The sequence below is a fragment of the Diabrotica virgifera genome, chromosome 6 (genome assembly GCF_917563875.1).
Source record: "Diabrotica virgifera virgifera chromosome 6, PGI_DIABVI_V3a".
In the NCBI taxonomy this organism is placed as follows: domain Eukaryota; kingdom Metazoa; phylum Arthropoda; class Insecta; order Coleoptera; family Chrysomelidae; genus Diabrotica; species Diabrotica virgifera.
In genome coordinates, this window is record NC_065448.1 from 127,788,653 (window position 1) to 127,809,947 (window position 21,295).

Genomic DNA, 21,295 nt, shown 5'->3' on the forward strand with positions numbered 1-21,295 from the left:
CGTATCTCTGACTGACTTCTGCGATTCTGCTCATTAACTCCTGTAGGGCTTCAGAACTGTCAGCGAATACCACAGTGTCGTCTGCGTATCTTATGTTATTGATACATTCTCCGTTAATTCTAATTCCGGCTTTAACATCATCCAATGCTTCTTGAAAGATTTCCTCAGAGTAGATGTTAAACAGCAGTGGGGATAGTATACATCCCTGACGGACCCCACGTTTGATTTTGATATCGTCGGATTCTCCTGCCTCTGTCCGGATAGATGATGTTTGATTCCAGTACAGATTGCTGATAATCCTTAAATCACAGGTGTTTATTCCAATATTGGTTAATATCTCCATCAGCATGTTATTTTTAAATAATAATAATGAGCACCATGCACGTATTAGGCGGCCGTCCATGATGAGTGCGAAAGAGATGCCATTCAGGCAGTCCAATGGCGCATTTCACTCGCACTCACTTTTACAGCTGCGTCAATACGATGTTACCGCTCATTATTAATAATTAAAAATAATAGCTTAGTAATAAATTAATGACACAAATTTCTTCAGGATCATGTAGGGGGGCTTTAAATTTGATTTAGTCACTTTCTGACTTTCATAATGATAATTTTTAACCGAGTTAAACCGAATTTTTTTTTTCAAAGAACCGGCCGTTGTTGCCTTGTCTACGTGGAAAAAATCCTTTTACATATTAGAAAATCTGGTATTCTACACGAATTTTTAAAAATGTAGTTCAATTGGTGACTAGTCGTTAAAGTGAAGGGGGAGCTGGGAGCCGACTAATGCACGAGTTCAAAATCTAAAAAGGTAACTTAAAACTACTATCATTTTCTATATCTCGGGATCTGCTGAATATATTTTGATCGTTCTTTTTTTAATTCATATGTAATTTTTCTGTACATTACAAATATGCAATTTGTCTAGACATTAATTAATTAATAAACAGTCTAATTTGTTTAAATAATTTTTGAAAAAATAATTTTTTTCCAAAAATCCATGATTTTAATCATACTATCGTTATTAGTCATAGAAAAAGTTAAGGTATACTTTAATAAATAAATTATCTTCAATAAATAATTATCTAATTAAAATTATTTTATTTATTTAAGTGTGCTTTTTTTATGATCATTAGTGATACTATAATTAAAAAAATAGGTTTTTTTAAAAAAATATTTTTTCAAGAATTGTTTAAACAAATTAGACTGTTTATTAATTAATAAATTTATAAACAAATTGCATATTTGTAATGTACATAGAAATTACATACAAATTAAAAAAGAAAGATCAAAATCCATTGAGTTGATCCGGAGATACAGAAAATTATATTCGTTTGAAATTGCTTTTTCGGTATTTTAACTCGGTGAATTTGTAGGTATCCCCTAGTAATCGTTTGAACTACATTTTTGAAAAATCGTAGAGGGTGCTGTGAAGGTACAATGTTTTTGAAAATTTTTTAAGAAAAAATACAAATCCCTTTCTTTAAAATGACATTAATGAGATTCCTTAATTATTATAAACAAATTAGCTGTGAATTAAAAAAAACGTATGCCTAACTTTGTCCCAAATGAACCCAGGCTAAATTTTTTTATTTGAAAATTCGTGTTAAAATAATATCTTCTCGAATATATAAAAGTATTGTTTCTACGGACAACATTTTTAAAGTTATTCTAAATGTTTATAAACTACAAAATTTCAAAAAATTAGCATTAAGATTTTTGACTATTTTTATCTTTTTTTAATACATTTTGATACTATCGCTGTTCTGCTTTCATTTGGCATACTCAGAATTGCCCTATCTTCATTATTTTCTGTCTTATCTTAATGCAAAATAAAGGTCTCTGGGATAAACAAATAGAATGACTCTTAAACTAATTAATGGATCGGTCTCAAATTTTGGAGATTTGTTAATTACGCCAATACCCAACCTTGGGTTTTTAGGGTAGTTTTTTGGGCAAAGTTCTAAGGTAGTTTTAGTAAAAGTTATTAACAAATAGCGATTTTTACTTATTTTGCAGTCACAAATTAACTTTTTAACTTTCAAAAATCGACATTTTGAAGGTTTTTCAATGTTCTAAAAAACTGAATTTTGTAATTTTATGTCAACTGTTTAGCTTTTGAATGGAGTGCAAAAAATCAAAAAAATCGCGATTTTTGCACTAAATTGTTAATAATTAAAAAACGGACGCGAACTCTAGGCAGGAAACAGGTAGGTTTTCTTCCTATAGGTTTACAATAACTAAAAAAGTAGTCAGCTACCTGGATCTTTGAGTGTCCCGAGAAAATCCTTATTACTCTGGACTATTATACATTATCTGCCAAAATAAACAGTACCGAATATAAAAAAAATATTTTTTGCACGATTGATCATTTTTGACTCTTTACCGTGACAGATTTTACGTCAGTAGGTGACATTTACTAGCAACTCGACGGTAAGTAATCCAACTCGACGGTAAGTAATTCACTTACCGTCGAGTTAAAAAATCTCTTAATTTTAATTTATTTTTTGAAAGAATAAAGAAAACTAACGAATTATTTATTAATATTGAAACTTATGGTACAATTTGTTAAATTATTTAATGAAATCCCACTTGTTTGGGCTGTGGTTTCACTTCTAACAGAAACTCCTGCAGAATCGCATACATTAGTAGTATTACCTACTAGTATTGCACAATATTTTTTCGGCAAAATCTATTTTATTTTGAAGAGAATCTTCTACATAGCTTTCTGCCACTGTCGATGAACGCCAACCTCCATGACGCTTTAATCCGAGGACATCAGCATTCCCAAGCCCGTTCAATTTCTTCAAATTCACTTTCGCTCATATTTTAATTTATAATAATCAAAATTGTACTTAAAATTATTGACAACTAAATAAAAACTCAATTCTCCATTTTTGTTATGCACCCTAGTTACTACCTAACAACCAAAGTATCTATCTTGATAAAATGAATGAAACTAGTCAATATGACGAAAATGTTTAATTTTATAATTTATAATGGTATCAATCGTGCAAAAAACGTTATAAGCATGTCGAACGTTAAGGGTAACCGATCTCAGACAACAATTGTCTTCGATCGGTATAAAACCCTTACCGTTCTACATACTTAATATACTATTATGAATTAATTTGTATAATAATATGTTCAAAATATGCACCATGGCGTTACAAACAAGCTTCATAACGTTTCTGAATATCATTAAACATATTTAAGAAAAGTGCTCCACATGTTGAGAATAAGGTATTATACTTTGCCGTTATTCTCTAACAGTTGCTGGCGAATTTTCCGAGCTAAATATAGAATTCTTCATCATACCACAAATATACGCATCAGGTGGTATTAAATCCGGTGAACGAGGTGGATACTGGAAATGTGTGCGACGAGAAATTATTCTGTTACCAAAATGTTCACGGAGCAAATTTATGGAGCGTTCGGCTTTATGGCTTGTTGCGCCATCCTGTTGAAACCATTGCTTACGGATTCTTAAATTACGCGCACGATAAACGGTCTTTAAATCCCTGACAAAAGGTGTCACAAACTTATGTATGTATGTACCGCTCTTGATTGACAGTAACTGGCGGCTCATTCTCGTCTTCAACCAAATAAAGCCCAATTATGCTATGATGAGACACAGCTACCCAAATGGTTACTCAAGCACTGTGGAGATGCTGTTCTGCAATGGCATCAAACCCAAGGAATTGATTTGTTTGTCGGTTGATGTAACTGTTGAGGTGAATGTGACTTTCTTCATACATTAAGCTCAGTACGCGTCCCCAGTAAATAGCTCTTTCACTTTTATCCGCAACATTTACTTGTCCCATTTGAATTCAGTATGGAAAGCTACCAATATCATTCGACGTGTAAATGTTTCACTTATATTCAGTTTACGTGCTGTTCGTACAAGAATTCTTTGCGGAGAGTGGATGATCTGTTTAAACACGCGCTCTTCATTAGTATTGGTACAAACTGTTCTTCGATGACCTGAAGAGCCTTTACGTTGATATAATACACTACCAGTGAGACAAAATTTCGGAAGAACCGCTAGCAATACAGCTTTACTACGGGATGCCTTGTTAAAATGTTGATATCTTTCTGACACTTGTTTTAAGCATGGGCCATTTATTCCGTCCAACTCCCTATGAGCGGGAATAATGTTCAACTAAAAAGCTTTTTCTTCGCTAGAAAGAACCTTAGTAACAAAAATGTTAACCGTAACGTAATATCAAGTTGACAACTAGTGACAAGTTTAACAAATATGATAAAGTCAACTTACGTGCCCAATTTCACAGCCCTCTTAATTTCGGTACTGATTATTTTGGCGGATACTGTATTCATTTATTCTTTATAGTTATCATCATCATTCTTTATTATATTATTATTACAATTAAAACTATACATTATTAAATGTTTTTCCTAAATTTTCTACAGAAAAACTGAGCCGTCTAGCTGATAATAATTGTATATACACGGAAAAATTCACATTTTTCAAAAAAAATCACTTTTTTCTACTTCACATGAAATTACAGGAGAAAACTTAAAATATTGTACAATTGAGGGTTCCATCTATAAGATTAAATTATCTTCACATTTTGCTTTCTTCAAAATATTATTTATTTGAATTATTTCTTGATATCCCTCATTTCTCTTAACACCGTGCAGAATTGTTGAAGTTATACCTCTTTAGGCTCGGGGTGAATTTTTACATTCCCTGGCGCATGCGCATACCGACAGTATTTTAGTCAATTATCGTTATATATGACATAGACCGGGCAGTATCGTCGCCCCCGCTAGCGAAATTATTCCGATTCGATTTTTTTGCACAAAACTACTTAAAAAGAGGTCCTTATAACATATCCACAGGGTGCCGGGCGGTGCCGTGGTCAAAAAAATTTTAAACAATTTTTTTTAAACAAATTCACAAAAATATTTTTTTTATTTCCAACAATTTTTTTAGATAATTTGGGTCATTCTGAGCAAAAAAGGTCTCCTGTCATTTTTCTCTAAAATTGGCTGTTGTCGAGTTATACGCGATTAAAAGTTTGAAAAATGCGAAAATGGCCATTTTCAAGGCTTCATAACTCGATTAAAAATGATTATTATGAAATTCAAAAAGTGACAAAATCAAGATTCAAATACCTTCTTCAACGTCCTGGAGAGATTTTTGTCACTGTTTTATTACAAAGCTGTTATTTTTAGTTATTAACAATTAGCGGTATAGTCCAACTGTATCGTCGCCCCCGTTAGCGGAACTATTTCGATTCGATTTTTTTGCACAAACTTACTCAAAAAGAGGTCTTTATAACATATCCACAGGGTGCCGGGCGGTGCCGTCTTCGAAAAAATTTTTAAACAATTTTTTTAAACAAATTCACAAAAATAATTTTTTCACTTCCCACAATTTTTTTAGATAATTTGGATCATTGTGAGTAAAAAAGGTCTTTGGTCATTTTTCTCTAAACTTGACTGTTGTCAAGTTATACGCGATTAAAAATTTGAAAAATGCGAAAATGGCCATTTTCACGGCTTCATAACTCGATTAAAAATTATTATTATGAAATTCAAAAAGTGACAAAATTAAGATTCAAATATCTTCTTCAACGTCTTGAAGAGATTTTTGGCATTATTACTAACCCTTGAAAATGGCAATTTTCGCATTTTTATTTTAAATCGCGTATAACTCGACAACAATCAATTTGAGATGAAAACCACAAGTGACCTTTTTTGCTTAGAATGACCCAAATTATCTAAAAAAAATTGTTGGAAATGAAAAAATTATTTTTGTGAATTTGTTTAAAAAAATTGTTTAAACAATTTTTCGACCACCGGCCGGCACTCTGTGGATATGTTGTAAGGACCTATTTTTGAGTAAGTTTGTGCAAAAAAATCTAATCGAAATAGTTCAGCTAACGGGGGCGACGATACAGTTGGACTATACCGCTAATTGTTAATAATTAAAAACAACAGCTTTGTAATAAAATAATGTCAAAAATCTCTTCAGGACGCTGAAGAATGTATTTCAATCTTGATTTTGTCACTTTTTGAATTTCATAATAATCATTTTTAATCGAGTTATGAAGCCTTAAAATGGCCATTTTCGCATTTTTCAAATTTTTAATCGCATATACTCGACAACAATCAATTTTAGAGAAAAATTACAAGAGATCTTTTTTGCTCAGAATGACCCAAGTTATCTAAAAAAAATTGTTGGAAATGAAAAAATTATTTTTGTGAATTTGTTTAAAAAAATTTTTCGACCACGGCACCGCAAGGCACCCTGTGGATATGTTATGAGGACCCCTTTTTGAGTAAGTTTGTGCAAAAAAATCTGATCGAAATTGTTCCGCTAAGGGGGGCTACGATACAGTTAGACTATAGCGCTAATTGTTAATAACTAAAAATAACAGCTTTGTAATAAAACAGTGACAAAAATCTCTTCAGAACGCTGAAGAAGGTATTTGAATCTTGATTTTGTCACTTTTTGAATTTCATAATAATCATTTTTGATCGAGTTATGAAGCCTTGGAAATTGCTATTTTCGCATTTTTCAAATTTTTAATCCCGTATAATTCGACAACAGTCAAGTTTAGAGAAAAATGACCAACGACCTTTTTTACTCACAATGATCCAAATTATCAAAAAAAATTGTGGGAAATGAAAAAATTATTTTTGTGAATTTGTTTAAAAAAAATTCTTTAAAAAATTTTTCGACCACGGCACCGCCCGGCACCCTGTGGATATGTTATAAAGACCTCTTTTTGAGTAAGTTTGTGCAAAAAAATCGAATCGAAATATTTCCGCTAACGGGGGCGACGATACAGTTGGACTATACCGCTAATTGTTAATAACTAAAAATGACAGCTTTGTAATAAAATAGTGACAAAAATCTCTTCAGTACGTTGAAGAAGGTATTTGAATCTTGATTTTATCACTTTCATTTTTAATCGAGTTATGAAGCCTTGAAAATGGCCATTTTCGCATTTTTCAAAGTTTTAATCGCGTATGACTCGACAACAGTCAATTTTAGAGAAAAATGACAGGAGACATTTTTTGCACAGAATGATCCAAATTATCTAAAAAAAATTGTTGGAAGTAAAAAAATTATTTTTGTAAATCTGTTTAAAAAAAATTGTTTAAAAGATTTTTCGACCACGGCACCGCCCGGCACCCTGTGGATATGTTATAAGGACCTCTTTTTGAGTAAGTTTGTGCAAAAAAATCGAATCGAAATAATTGCGCTAGCGGGGGCGACGATACTGCCCGGTCTATCACTATATTTAGTCGCTCAAACGTTATACGGGATCGTATTGGGTGTTAAAATCATCTGTCAATAATTGTTGGAGATTATGGATCAACAAATGTCGTGTACTTATATTAGTTTTTATTGTTGTGATGGCAGAGAAAAAAAGCAAGTTTATAATGGTAGTGACTTTTTAAATGGTTTTTAAAAGCGACAGGTACGTAATAATTGTAAATGTTTCAGTATCCTAATAAAAATTATATAGGTATCTACCTATTTGGAAAATTTAAAATGAACATATCAAAATAGCATGTAATGCTTTGATTTACATAATTTGATTACCATCAAAATTTCTGTCAATATTCACCTAATATATTGTTTTCTTACTCTATGTTTTGTTGTATTTTAATATTTCAATATTCTACAAAAATCAAAATAATTTGGTTAAATTCAGAACTGTCAAAAGTTTAAACCGTTTAGTTCGTCGATCTTCCCACATGACGCAGGTGTCTCCGTGGGTAGAAGTGTAAGATGAATGAATTCCAATACTAACTGCGCAAAAATAAGCGGGTTCGAACCCCAATAGAAACTTTTATTTTTTTGTTTTTTTTTATACATTTTAGGATTGTAAGTATATTTATTATATATTTTTTTTTCAGAAAATACGTATTTAGTTAAAAATTTTTCCGAAAATTATTGTTCAGAAATCATTTGTGGCATTTTTCTATGTGTTTTTGTGTGTTTTATTCTTTTATTTTTTTTTAATGTTTGGTACTATTTTAATAAAAAATTTTGAAAAATAGTAAGTATTAAAATTAGTTTAATATTTAAATAAAATATAAATAAACTGTTTCAAGTATATTAATTTCGTTGAAATCATATAATAGAAGTATAAAATAGAAGTATAACTTCTTACGTGCGTACAAAGTACACAGATATTCTTTTTTGATACACTTTGTTGGTTTCCCCAAGGTGTTTAATTCTTTTATTTATGAATTGATAATTTCAATACTTTGGTCTGATGAAATGTTTTGCTTTTCGAATTTAATAATTGGTTTAGCAATATTTACAAAATTGGTTTGGAAATGTGTCAAATTACTTTTTAATAACGGTTTTTTTAAAACATCCACACATTTGTTATATCACCTTAGAGTTATCTACATCTAAGCTACAAATAATGACGTCTCTAATTCCCTCAAAATTATCGGTTATAAAATTTACTGAATTAAACCATGTTCCCAATCTAGTTATCACAGGTTCAGGTGGTAAAGTCATATTAGGTAAACGATCTTTATACCTATACCTGTACTCGCATAAGGGCTTTTAAAAATATTTTTTTTATATTTGATACAAGGGTATTGGTCATTTGAAAAGTCTGTCCTTACAGTTTCTGCTACTCTATTTAAAGCGTGTGCTAAACAAGTAAAAATTAAAAAAAAAATTAAATGGTGTCCAACTTTGGTCATATAAATATGGCGCAGCATCACTTAACAATAACAAATTTTTATCACTAACAAAATGTGACTGCCTATTGCAGAGTTACCTTCGTCTCCTTTATTCGTCGTCTCCTTGTCTTAAAAAATGATAAAAGGCAGAGATTAAGGATGTTACCAGAAAGTGGTTCATTTCTCTTTAAACAATTTTCTGTTTGAGGTAAAAAAAAGTCTGAAAATATGCAATTTTGATAAATGCATATGCACAAAATTTAATCAAAATATGCAAATATGCACTTAATATGCATTTTGCATATTTCCCGAGCTCTACTTATTATATTGTGGAAACCATATTAAAAGAGAAAATCAATAGTAAAGAAATACCACGATTAGTAAACCAATACAATATCGAGGATATATCATTTATATTTTATTATTATTTATATATTTATGTATTATTAATATTATTTATATTTTAAAACAACATACATGTAAAATCAGAGTTTGGTTTGAGTTTTGAGAGTAAACTGAATATAACTCAAAATACTTAGTAGCATGTCGGGATAGTATCTTGAAATTTTTTCTCCTGTAACACGAGATTTTGACTGTCATCATTGCATGCGGTTGTCTTTTTAAAGACAAATCAGATGCAATGATTCCTATGACGGATATTCTTAAGGTAAAGTGGATTTCATGTAATGGAATGAACTATCTTCCAATGAAAGTTGTCCCAAGAACGTAACTCATAAATATTGACAATGTCATTTTAAAGTCTTCTACTTAAAAATGTACTTACTTACTTACTTACTTAAGCCGTTCTCTTGTACCTTACGTTGTCGAGGTTAGTCGATAAATCAGACGTCTCCATGCCTTTCGGTCAATAGCTAGTCTTTCTGCTTCTCTCCACCCAATATTTCTGTTTACGCAAGCCTTTCCAATATTTGCGTTCCACGTTCTTGCTGGCCTGCCTCTTCGTCGTTTGTTGTCATATGCCGCTTTTCATACCCTCTTTACAGTTCTGCCTTTACTCATTCTCGCCATATGTCCGAACCACGTTAACTGTTTCGTTTCAAGTCTGTCTAAGGTCTTTCCAACACCGCACCTTTCACGTATGTCTTCATTTCTTATACGATCACGTCTGGTCACCCCGGATACCGCACGTAAATATCGCATTTGGCATGCTTGAATTTTACTACGGATGTTGTCGTTCACTGTCCACGTTTCACTACCGTAGAGTAGCACCGGCTCATATACAGTTTGAAATGCTTTCATTTTTGTTTTCAGGCTTACTTCTTTCTTCCTAATAAAACTTTTATTTAGTGCATAGTATAATTTTGTTGCACTCATTACCCTACTGTTTATTTCTGGTTCTATATTTCCTTGCCCATTCATTATTGATCCTACATATTTGAAGTCCTCTACTTGTGTAATGGACTCATTATTCAGCTTTACATTTATATTTTCTTGAGTTTTCGATATTACTTAAGCTTCTGTTTTTTCAATATTTATTTTCATCCCAAATTTCTTAAAGGCTTCATTCCAAACATTCATATTCACTTGCAAGTTTTTTTCTGATTTTGCCACAATTACCAGGTCATCGGCATATATCAACTCTGACACGTAAACTTGTTGAAGTTTATACACCCCAACCCCAGTTCTTTTTACCTTACCCCTGCATTCGTTTGCAATTTCGTCCACAAGAGTGATGAATAACAAAGGACTCATAACACCACCTTGTCTTACACCTGTCCTTGTGTAGAATTCTAGAGATGAGCGATTGTTCGTTCTTACATTATTACGTGTACATTTATATATACTCTCTATTACTTGGATTAACTTCGGTTTCACATTTCTACGGTTTAATATTTCCCAGATCTTGTTACGTGGCGCCCGATCAAATGCTTTTTCCATGTCCACAAAACAGAGAAACAACTTACTGTTATGCTCTAGGGCTTTTTTAATAACTGTCTCACCGTGAATATGAGATCGGTTGTACCTCGCCCTGGTCTAAAGCCGCATTGGCTGTCATCCAGTGTGGCATCGATATTTTCTCGCAGCTTTTTCTCTAGTATTATTTCGTAGATCTTACTAGCAACTACCAACAATGATATTCCCCTGTAGTTAGAACACTTATGTTTATCACCTTTTTTGTGTAATGGTAGAATAGTCCTTCTCCTTCCGTATATTTAATTAGCTCAGCCTTAATATTATCGTGTCCTGCAGACTTGCCATTTTTTAATTTTAAAATTGCTTCCCTGTATTCTTCGTATGTTATGTCATCCTCATCTTGTTGTTCATTTAAATTGTACTCCTCCCTGTCATTCTGTATTTCGTTGTTGTTTCCCATTAATAATTCCATAAAATGTTCCCGCCATCTTTTGGTAATCTCTTCATTTTTAATAATATGTTACCATATTTGTCCTCTAAACCTGTTACTCCGTTTGATTTCTTTTGTCTTAGATTTTTTAGGGTCCTGTAGAGCAACTTCGCATTACTCTTACTATCACTTTCCATTTTATTTCCAAATTCTTCCCATTGACGATTCTTAACTTCTTTAATTTTATTTTTAACCAGCATTCTCTGTTCCTTATATTCTTGATAATTACTTTCACTTTTATTGCTTGTATACGTTTTCCACAATTTTTTTCTTCTTCGAAACTTTCAATTTTATGTCATTATTCCACCAAGCTGTACCTTTCAGATATCTTACTTTCGTTACACCACATACTTTACTCCCAGTTGCATACACCAGCTCCTTAAAAATATTCCATAATATTTCTATATCCTCCTCATTTTTCCAATTTGTTTTTCGTATTTCTTCATTTAATTTACGACAGTATTCTTTCCTAATATTTTCAGACTGAAGTTTGTATACTTGAATACTTGATTGTTCGTAGCGATTTTCTTCATTTTTAATATTAAGTGTCTGTTCTGTCCTTGTCTTTATTTTAGCTTCAACGAGAAAATGATCCGAGCTGATCTCATAACCTCTTTTAACACGAACATCCGCTATTTCATTTTTATATCTGTTCTGTACTAATACTAGGTCAATAACGGATTTTTCGTTCCGCGAATCCATCACTCGTGTGTATTTATGAATCTCCTTGTGTTAAAAAAATGTGTTACTAACTTTCATATCATTCATGATGCAAAACTCGATGACTTTTTGTCCATTATTATTCCTGACTATTTCTCCATATGGTCCTATAGGGTAGTCATATTCATTGCTTGACCCTACTCGCTCATTAAAATCGCCTACTATTATGACCTTACGATTTATTTGGTCCATTTCGTATTGTAATTGTTCCCAGAAACTATCTTTGAGTTTCTTGGCTTCATTTTCCGATGGTCCATACCCAACAATAATTGTTATCTTCTCGTTTTTACTGATATCTATTCTAAGGAGTCTTTCAGAAATATTTTTCCATCTGGGGATATTGTTATGCTCATTTCTGTGAACCATTAGGGCAACTCCTGCCCTCGCACTTTCTGACTCATTAACACTTCCAAAAAGCATGTAATAGTACTCATTTCTCAGTTTAATACATCCACTTCCTTTTCTCTTTGTTTCAGTCAATGCTAAAAAATCCATTTTTGTGTTTTCAAACTCATCAATAAGTTCCTCTTCTTTACCATTTAGACTTTATATATTCCACAAACCAATTTTCAAATACTTATTTTGTTTTTCATTTTTTGCATTTATAGTTCTGTCATTGTTTGTATGTTTACGGTTTAGTTTTTTCATATTTTTGTCAAGACTCGTATCGATTTTGTTATATTCTCTCATGTCCATAATCTGTACCACGTTCGTATCCATATCCATCCTCGAATTTGCATCAACTAGTAGTTTTTTAACCAGTTGCTGCTACATTATCTCTGACTATTTCTATATCATTCGTACTATGGTTCCATCTCCATTTGGTGTCTTCAATAACGATAAAACCATAAGCCATTTTTATTATTTTGCCATTGGCCTTTTCTTTTGCTGCTATAATATGTCTAAGATTTTTCTGAAAATCAATATCTTTAAGTGTTAAGTCGCATTCAATGTATACTCGGTGTTGTTTATAACTTCTAAGATTACTTTTTGCTTTTAGTACTCTTAGTTTGTCTTCAAACTTACTAAACTCAATAATGCACATATTGTCGTTGATCTTTTGTACCTTATTTAACTCTGCCATTATTCGTAGCTCTTTATTTAAAAAGTTTCCTATTTCATTCTTAAGCTGTTCCATATCAGACGTACTTATTGGCAAACCCTTCATTATTAAATTATTTTTCTTTCTTTCTTTCTGACAGATTTCTAAAATTAGCTCTAATTTATCCATTTTTGTTTCTTACTTTCTCATTTCGTTTTTTAAATTTTCATTTTCTTGAATTATTTGTTTACGCTTTTCTTTGTACTCGCTATTCTCTTTTATGAGTTCTTTCATTTCTCCTACCAACTCACCTACCATGTTTTTTTATATCCTATTAAGTTCCTTATCTTTCTTTTTATTATCAGTTATTAACGTTTTCATCATTTCTGTAATTTTATTCTCTCTAACTCTAGCATTCTTTTATCGGGAGATCGATACACTTTTCTGCTTTTACTAAAGATTTCGTCAAATTCATTACCTTTCCTTTTACCATCCTCTGATACATAAGCATCGCTGCCGCTGTCCGTCATCTTAATTTTAATTCCTTTACTATTACAAATTACTATTATAATTAATTGTTTGACTGTATTATACTCGCATTCTTATTTCTATCTGAATGTTGTTTATTTTTATTTATAAAATAAATAAATGTTTTGCAATCCAACTACTTTTTACAGTAAGTTTTAATTCAAATTGTTAATGCACGAAGAATTTGACACCGATTGCAACAAGGACAAATTTATAAAACACCAATAATTAAAAATCACTTACCGATCGCAAAATGTTAAATCAAAATACTTCTGTGTCCTTTGTACACAAACAACATTCACAACACTAAATGGACCGCGTTATGTAATAGCGGATTAAGCGCCAAAATGTAGTTTTGAGATAAATCGGTTTAAAGATTTTAAATTTGTTTTTGGTACTATTTCTAAAATATAGTACTGACATATTTCATATTTAATATATTAATGCAAATGTAAATAGACTTTTACATGTGTTTAAAATTTTTTAAAAATAATTTATATTTTAAAAGTTATTTGATCAAATGTCGCTTAATTCGTTAATGATTTTTTAAGATATGCATGAGTTAAGATCCGAATACCGGATTAAGAGACATATTTGGCGCTTAATCTGATGTTACCTGACAAATGATGTCTTTTAATTCGATATCTTAAACGTTAGTAAATCTGTTATGTTTTGTAATAAAGAATTAACCGACTATTCGTGGCGCTTGATTCGTCATTACACTTACACAGATGCCGATTTTTGTTTATGACAATGGATTATGTACCATTATTGGCGTTTAGTTCGATATTACAAATCCTAGTGTGAGATTTTTTTAATAAAATAAAAAATGTCGCTTAATACAGGCATTTAAAAACAGCTTTTTTTTAAATTTTTTTACAAAAAACATAATTTTATAGATAGATTTGCACCCTAGCTGCAAGATGGCACTAATATCTCGATCTTCGACTTTTGGCGGTTAATACGTTATTACATAACGCGGTCCAAATAATCCTAAATCAATTTACATCAAATATCTAAATGGTTTTCGTGATAAAGCCCGCTGTCGAGTTGTTTATCGACGACACCAAATAAACACGACCGTCCTCCACGCTTGCAACTACTCAACTCCATTTTAAAATGTATAATGTCTGAATTGTCAATTTGAATGAGGCAGATTAAATGAAAATATTAGAAGATTTTTTTTACCAAACAAAATTTGTTTAATTTATTAGATAATATTTTGTATTTCGCTAACGATTTCCGAAGTGGAAGAAATAAATTTAATTTCCAACTTAAATTGTGGCTTATTTCCCAAGTAAAGTAGTAAACTAGAACATAGAGCAGAAGTGACCAAAATTTGAAATACCTAAAATGTGGGTACCCCCAACTTACAAAAGAACGATACACAAACTAGATGATACACCATAAAATAAAGAATTTATAAAATTAATTAAAGACTTGTGGAAATAATACATAAAACACAAAGCGATCCATTATTAAATAACTCTTTTTCCATGTTTTTAAAAATTAAAGTCATCTTACGTCTCGCCTGAGACGTTTTCTATGAAAGATTTTAGCAGTCGCACTGTTAGTTAAAAATTAGCATCGGTACTTACTTGTTTTCCAACTGAGGCCAGGAATGCTCGTCACCACACCGTCTTTAAATGTCCTCGCAATTTCAATTAAAGGTCTAATTGGATTTAAAATTATGTTTAAAAGAGATGAGATAAATTGAGATATTAACTTTTGCACTACATCCACAAATTTCATTAGTACACTTCCTGTAAAAAAGAAATAATAATAGTTATTTATGATATAAGTGTTAAAAGTACAATTTTAAGGCACGCATGTGAAGGTTTGCAGAATGAGCGAAGCGAATTCTTCAATTCACATGAGTGCCTTAAAATGTACTTTTAACACGTATATCATACAATATTTTTTCTACAAACGTGTTAAAAATGCAATAATACAGTTTAAATTAAATTTTAAAAAACCTTTAATACATTGAAAGGAGATAGTTTTAAATTGCGTCGTATATTACGGACTTTAGCAACCATTGTTGACTTAATTGTATACGGAAGTTTTGAAGCATCTGTCAGACGTCTGTTAGTTTTTTAAAACGCGGTTGTGAATTTTTTGTTAAAATGCAAGAAAATATCGTAGAAAAAGATCAATTTCAAGATATAGAGGTAGTGGCCAGTCGAGCTATCCTGGATTTGTTGCCGAGGAAATCCAGAATACAATATGATCTCGCTTATAATAAGTTTGAAAAATGTTGTGAAGTGAAAGGTGTTTTTGGGAAATATACTGAATATGTATTTCTGGCGTATTTTGAGAAGAAAGCAAAATTTGATTACAATTAAGCGTCAGGAGATCTTCTACCGTTGCTGAGGGGTACATCGAGGATTCTTTGGAAAATAAGAATTTGATTGTCCGAAAACTGCTGCCCGTGCAGCGAACATCACCAACAACATTTTAAGATATTGTGGCCTTAACTTCGACTGGAAATTCAATTATTTCTACTCATTCCACCTTAACCATGGAAAATTGTAAAACTGCAGTGCAAGAAATTCATTTTTCAAATTGCGCAAATTTTACTAATAATATTACTGTTATTAAATGAAATATAAATATTTTGACGTTTGCTTTCAAAATATGACATTTCACTTTTAATTTTAGTGCCTTAAAAATTTTAAAGCACCCATGCTTTAAAGTGACATTTTTAAGGCTCCTACGGAGTGCCAAAAATTGCATTTTTAACACGTTTGTAGAAAAAATTATTTAAATTATACTATATAGGTACTCCCAAATTTACAAAAAATATGATAATAACCCCTTTTCCCTTGCAACATATTTGACTGATATGGGTTACAATGCTAATGTGTTTTGACAAGTGTATGTGGCGGCTAAGGTTAGAAGAACGTGCAGAAAAATTTATCTTTATTTCATCCATGTATGTTTTATGTCTCAGACGTTCAAAATGGGGAGTTCAATTGAATCACTGGGAAATAATTTGTTTTTTAGTTTAATTTTAGTTTCGACAATACAGGGTGTAACAAAAATACAGGTCATAAATTTAATCACATATTCTGGGACCAAAAATAGTTCGATTAAACCTAACTTACCTTAGTACAAAATGTGCACATAAAAACAGTTACAGCCCTTTGAAATTACAAAATGAAAATCGATTTTTTCCAATATATCGAAAACTACTGGGGATTTTTGATTTAAAATAAATATGTGGTATTCTTATGGCAGTAGTATCTTAAGAAAAAATTATAGTGAAAGGACATCGCAACATCTTATGGAAAATATAATGTCACTCAAATTCAATAAAATTTATACGATTAGATTCGTTTTAATATAACGATCAGTTCTTATCATTGCGCCAACTCTTAATTATGATTAATTACGGCGCAAATTGCAATTAAAGTTTATCGAAATCACATTTTTGGAGTCCATAAAATGTTAGGTTACAATCATTATTGCTCTGAGTGCTATTCATAACAGCTTAAATCCCGCTGGGCCTAAGCGGATTAGTGAAACTAATCCGCTGATTTATGGAGTACCGAAAATCTGGGTATTTTAAAATATTTTTTCTCTCTCTAACTTATGTACCTACCCATTTGATTTCAGATTTATTTATATCAATTTCTGCTCTTATTTTTGAAAATAGAGAGTTGGCGCAATGATACGATTTGATCGTTAATTTAAAACGAATCTATTGGTATAAATTTTATTGAATTTGAGTGACATTATATTTTCCATAAGATGTGTGCGATGTCCTTTAGACACCCCATAAAAAATTTATGGGTGTTTGGTTCCTTTAAACCCCCCCAAACTTTTGTGTACGTTTCAATTTGATTATTATGGTAGTACCATTAGTTAAACACAATGCTTTAAAAACTTCTTTGCCTCTTGGTACTTTTTCGAAAAGTCAGTATTTGTCGAGATATTTTGCATATTATTTGTCAAATCCACCACATTTTGTATATGGCTAAGTACGATTATGAAGACTTAAAAATAGGAAAATTTATTTATGATTTACATTTTTAGGTATATTTTGAACCATATTAAAAAAGAAGTCACATCTCGATAAAATGTGCCTTATCGAAAAAATACAAAGAAGCAAAAAAGTTTTAAAAACACTGTGTTTAACTAATGGTATCGCAGTAATAGTTGAATTGGAACGTACACAAACATTTGGGAGGTTTAAAGGAACAAAACCCCCATAAAATATATACGTAAACATATTAGAAAAGAAGCCACAACTCGATAAAAACTGCCTTTTCGAAAAAATACTAAGAACCAAAAAAGTTTTAAAAATATTAAATTTAAATAATAGTATCACAATAATAATTTAATTGGAACGTACACAAAAGTTTGGGCGGGTTTAAGGGAACAAAACCCCCATAACATTTTTATGGGATCGACAAATTTCACTATATTTTTTCTTTAAGATATTCCTGCCATAAAAATGCCACATGTCCATTTTCAATAAAAAATCTCTAATAGTTTTCGATATATAGGAAAAAATCGATTTTCATTTTGTAACTTCAAAGGGCTGTAACTTTTTTATGTGCATATTTGTACTAAGGTAAGTTAGGTTCATTCGAACTATTTTTGGTCCTAGAATAGGTGATTTAATTTATGACTTGTATTTTTGTTACACCCTGTATATTAATAAAATATTGCAAATAAAAAAGTTAGGCTACAGAGTGAGTCGATATACTCGTATATACCGGGTGTCCCAATAAGAATGGCTCTCGGCCATATCTCAGGAACGGTTTATACTAGAGCTTTGAAATAAAAAATTTGCCCCAAATTAAACAAAAGTTGCCTCATGAAAAGCCTGGAAATTATTTTCATAATTGTGGGTCCACCGTTAGAGGGCGTAATTAAATATCAAAAATAAAAAAATCTAAATTTTACAAAATTTTCCTAATGAAGGGGCACTGGAAATCCGATTGATTATTGTATTCTTTATCAAATTCTGCGCATATTTGATTTAACAAGTTTAACTCTACCTTTGCAAATAAGAGGTGGGGGTGAGTGGGAACCTTGTTATGAAAAAATGGCTGTAAGTCCGGTTCTGCTAAATCAAATTTTGAAAACTGGGTCTTGTTGAAGACATATCTTTTTCTTCAATGTAAGCGTGATAATTTTGAACTATCCTAATAAGTAATAAGCCAGCTGGGAGGCGTTATTTAATTTTTTTCAGAAATCTAGTTTTCTTTGGAAAATATTAAATACAAGTATGCATTTTTAATCATACTTTATAAAATTAGATTAAATTAGCAATAGAATAGCGAAAACCGCATGTCAATACCTTTTGTCTATCTCAAGATATCTCGAGAAACGTGTAAATTTTATACATAACTGTTACTATCACCGGTAAACTAAGTTAATGAAAAGTAGTGTGCTGTGGAAAAAAACAAAATAACATTTTCCAGATGTCAACGTATAAAAATATAATTAATTAAAACAACAATATAAAGAGAAACAATACTATTAAAATTAAATATAACACAGAACAAAAAGAACTACTTAGTGACGACCTAAATATTCAAATTGTTGCCCATCATACACTACTCTAGAATACATTATCCAGAGAATACTAAACGCCATTCAAAGCATATCGAGAGCAGAAATTGAGACTGCTGTTCAATCTACTCTTGAAAGAGTAAATGTTTGCAACGAAAATGATGGGCAAAAATTTGAACGTTTATGTCATCACTAAATAGTTGTTTTTTTTATTTCTTTGTAATAGGGCTTTTCAACGCTTCTCATTTGTTTCGAGCCTCTGTCATATGCCGTATAATCCGTGTATAATATTAATATACGAGATATGAACGAGGCTCAAAACAAATGAGAAGCGTTGAAAAGACCTAATATACGTTGACAGCTGGAAAATGTTTCTTTGTTGTTTCCATAGCACACTACTTTTAATGAATTATTTCGTTTACCGGTGACAGTAACAGTTATGTTTTTAAATTTACACGTTTTGTAAGATATCTCGAGATAGAAAAAAGGTATTAACATGTAGTTTTCGCTATTCTGTTCCTAATTTTGTCCAATTTTGTAATATGTTATTAAAAATGCATGTTTGTATTTAATATTTTCCAAGGAACACTAGATGTCTGAAAAAAATTAAATAACGCCTTCTAGCTGGCATATTACTCAGTAAGTTGGTTCGAAATCATAACTTTTACATTGACGAAAAAGATCTGTCTTCAACAAAACCAAGTTTGCAAAATTTGATTAAGCAGAACCGGACTCACAGCCAGTTTTTCATAACAAGGTTCCCACTCACCCCCACCTCTTATTTCCAAAGGTAGACCTAAACTTGTCAAATCAAATATGCGTAGAATTTTATGAAGAATACGACGATCGGATTTCCAGTGCCCCTTCACTAGGAAAATTTTGTAAAATTTAGATTTTTTAATTTTTGATATTCAATTACGCCCTCTAGCGGTGGTCCCACAATTATGAAAATAATTTCCAGGCTTTTCCTGAGGCAACTTTTGTTATAAAATTTTTTATTTCAAAGCTCTACTATAAACGGTTCCTGAGATATGGCCGAGAGCCATTCTTATTGGGACACCCGGTACAATAGAAAAAAATACAAGTAATGAACTTAACTTAAGTTTATATGGACCGTGATAGTCGTGACGTCAAATCAATGTTGGCTACTCTGAAAAGGTTTCCAAATAAAGCAAAAATTTACACGTGGTGTTTGTTTTCGTTTTTATAATTGGAATATATTGCTTGTATGATGTTTAATTTTTACAAAATGGTAATGTGTTGGGTACCCGTGATTGTAATCAATGCTCATAGTATATTACCCACTGTAGTAATAGGCCATGATAAAGAAGAAGAGGCGTGACTTGGCGCAATGAAGTTAGATATAGGTTAGAAGGTTAGAATATTAACATGTAATTTAATAAATTTTAGACGGTTTTACCCAAGTTTTGAAATGTATCTTATTGCAACTGAGAAAGATGACAAAGCCTATAGAGTAAAAATTGCTTTGTTTTTAAATATGATTGGACCGGAAGGAGTTGATATATATATATATATATATATATATATATATATAGCATTCTCAAAATACCATAACCTAATAAATTTGATAGTGTCGTATCAGAATTTAACAAGAATTGTGCTCTCAGAAGAAATAAAACATATGAACGATTTGTATTTAATAAAAGAATTCAAGCTGCAGATGCACCTTTTGAAAAGTTATCTTAGTGATCTAAAAAAACTGATACACAGCTGTGAATATGACACCCAGGAAGACAGCATATTGACAGATAGGTTAGTTTTAGGAACAAATAATCCATCACTTCAAGAAAAATAATTATTAAATGCTCAAAAGTTAACGCTTGAAACAGCAATAGAGATATGCAGAAACTCTGAAATAACAAAAAGGCAGTTAGAATCTGTAAGAAACAATGAAAGTTTGGAAGTAAATGCAGTAAAAAATAGACAAGAAAGTGCAAATACACAAAGTGAGTTAAAATTTTTGTGTAAAAATTGCAAACTTAATCATGTAAAATGATTCTAAAGGGGAACACACCTACCGCCTAGATATTTCGTGTTGGTATCGTGTCACAGTACGGACGTTTCGCCCCCGCCGTTTCGCCCCTTGACCGTTTCGCCCCTGCCGTTTCGTCCCCAGCCGTTTTGCCCCCGAACCGTTTCGCCCCCGACCGTTACGTCCCTGCCGTTTCGCCGCCGCCGGTTCGCCCCCGCCGTGTCGCCTCCAGCTGTTTCGCCCCCGACCGTTTCGCCCCCGACCGTTTCGCCCCCGGGATTTTACCCAACATTTTTAACTAGTTGCATTGAATTATAAATACAATCAGGGCCGTCTCAACCCGGGGTGCAAGGGGTGCGAGGAACCCGGGCGAAAAAGTTCAAGGGACGCAAGCCGAACTTTTGCTAAGATCAAACTTACGCTTTTTGTCCTTTTA

The 21,295-nt window shown here is 31.7% G+C and overlaps 1 protein-coding gene across 1 annotated transcript in view; it reads right to left on the reverse strand.

The window, feature by feature from the left end:
- Positions 1-21,295, reverse strand: part of LOC114334969 (uncharacterized) — a 129,346-nt gene that overhangs the window by 79,273 nt on the left and 28,778 nt on the right. Inside the window, exon 3 of the mRNA XM_050652838.1 lies at positions 14,939-15,103. Coding sequence (XP_050508795.1) covers positions 14,939-15,103 — 165 coding nt within the window. The remainder of the gene's footprint in view (positions 1-14,938; positions 15,104-21,295) is intronic.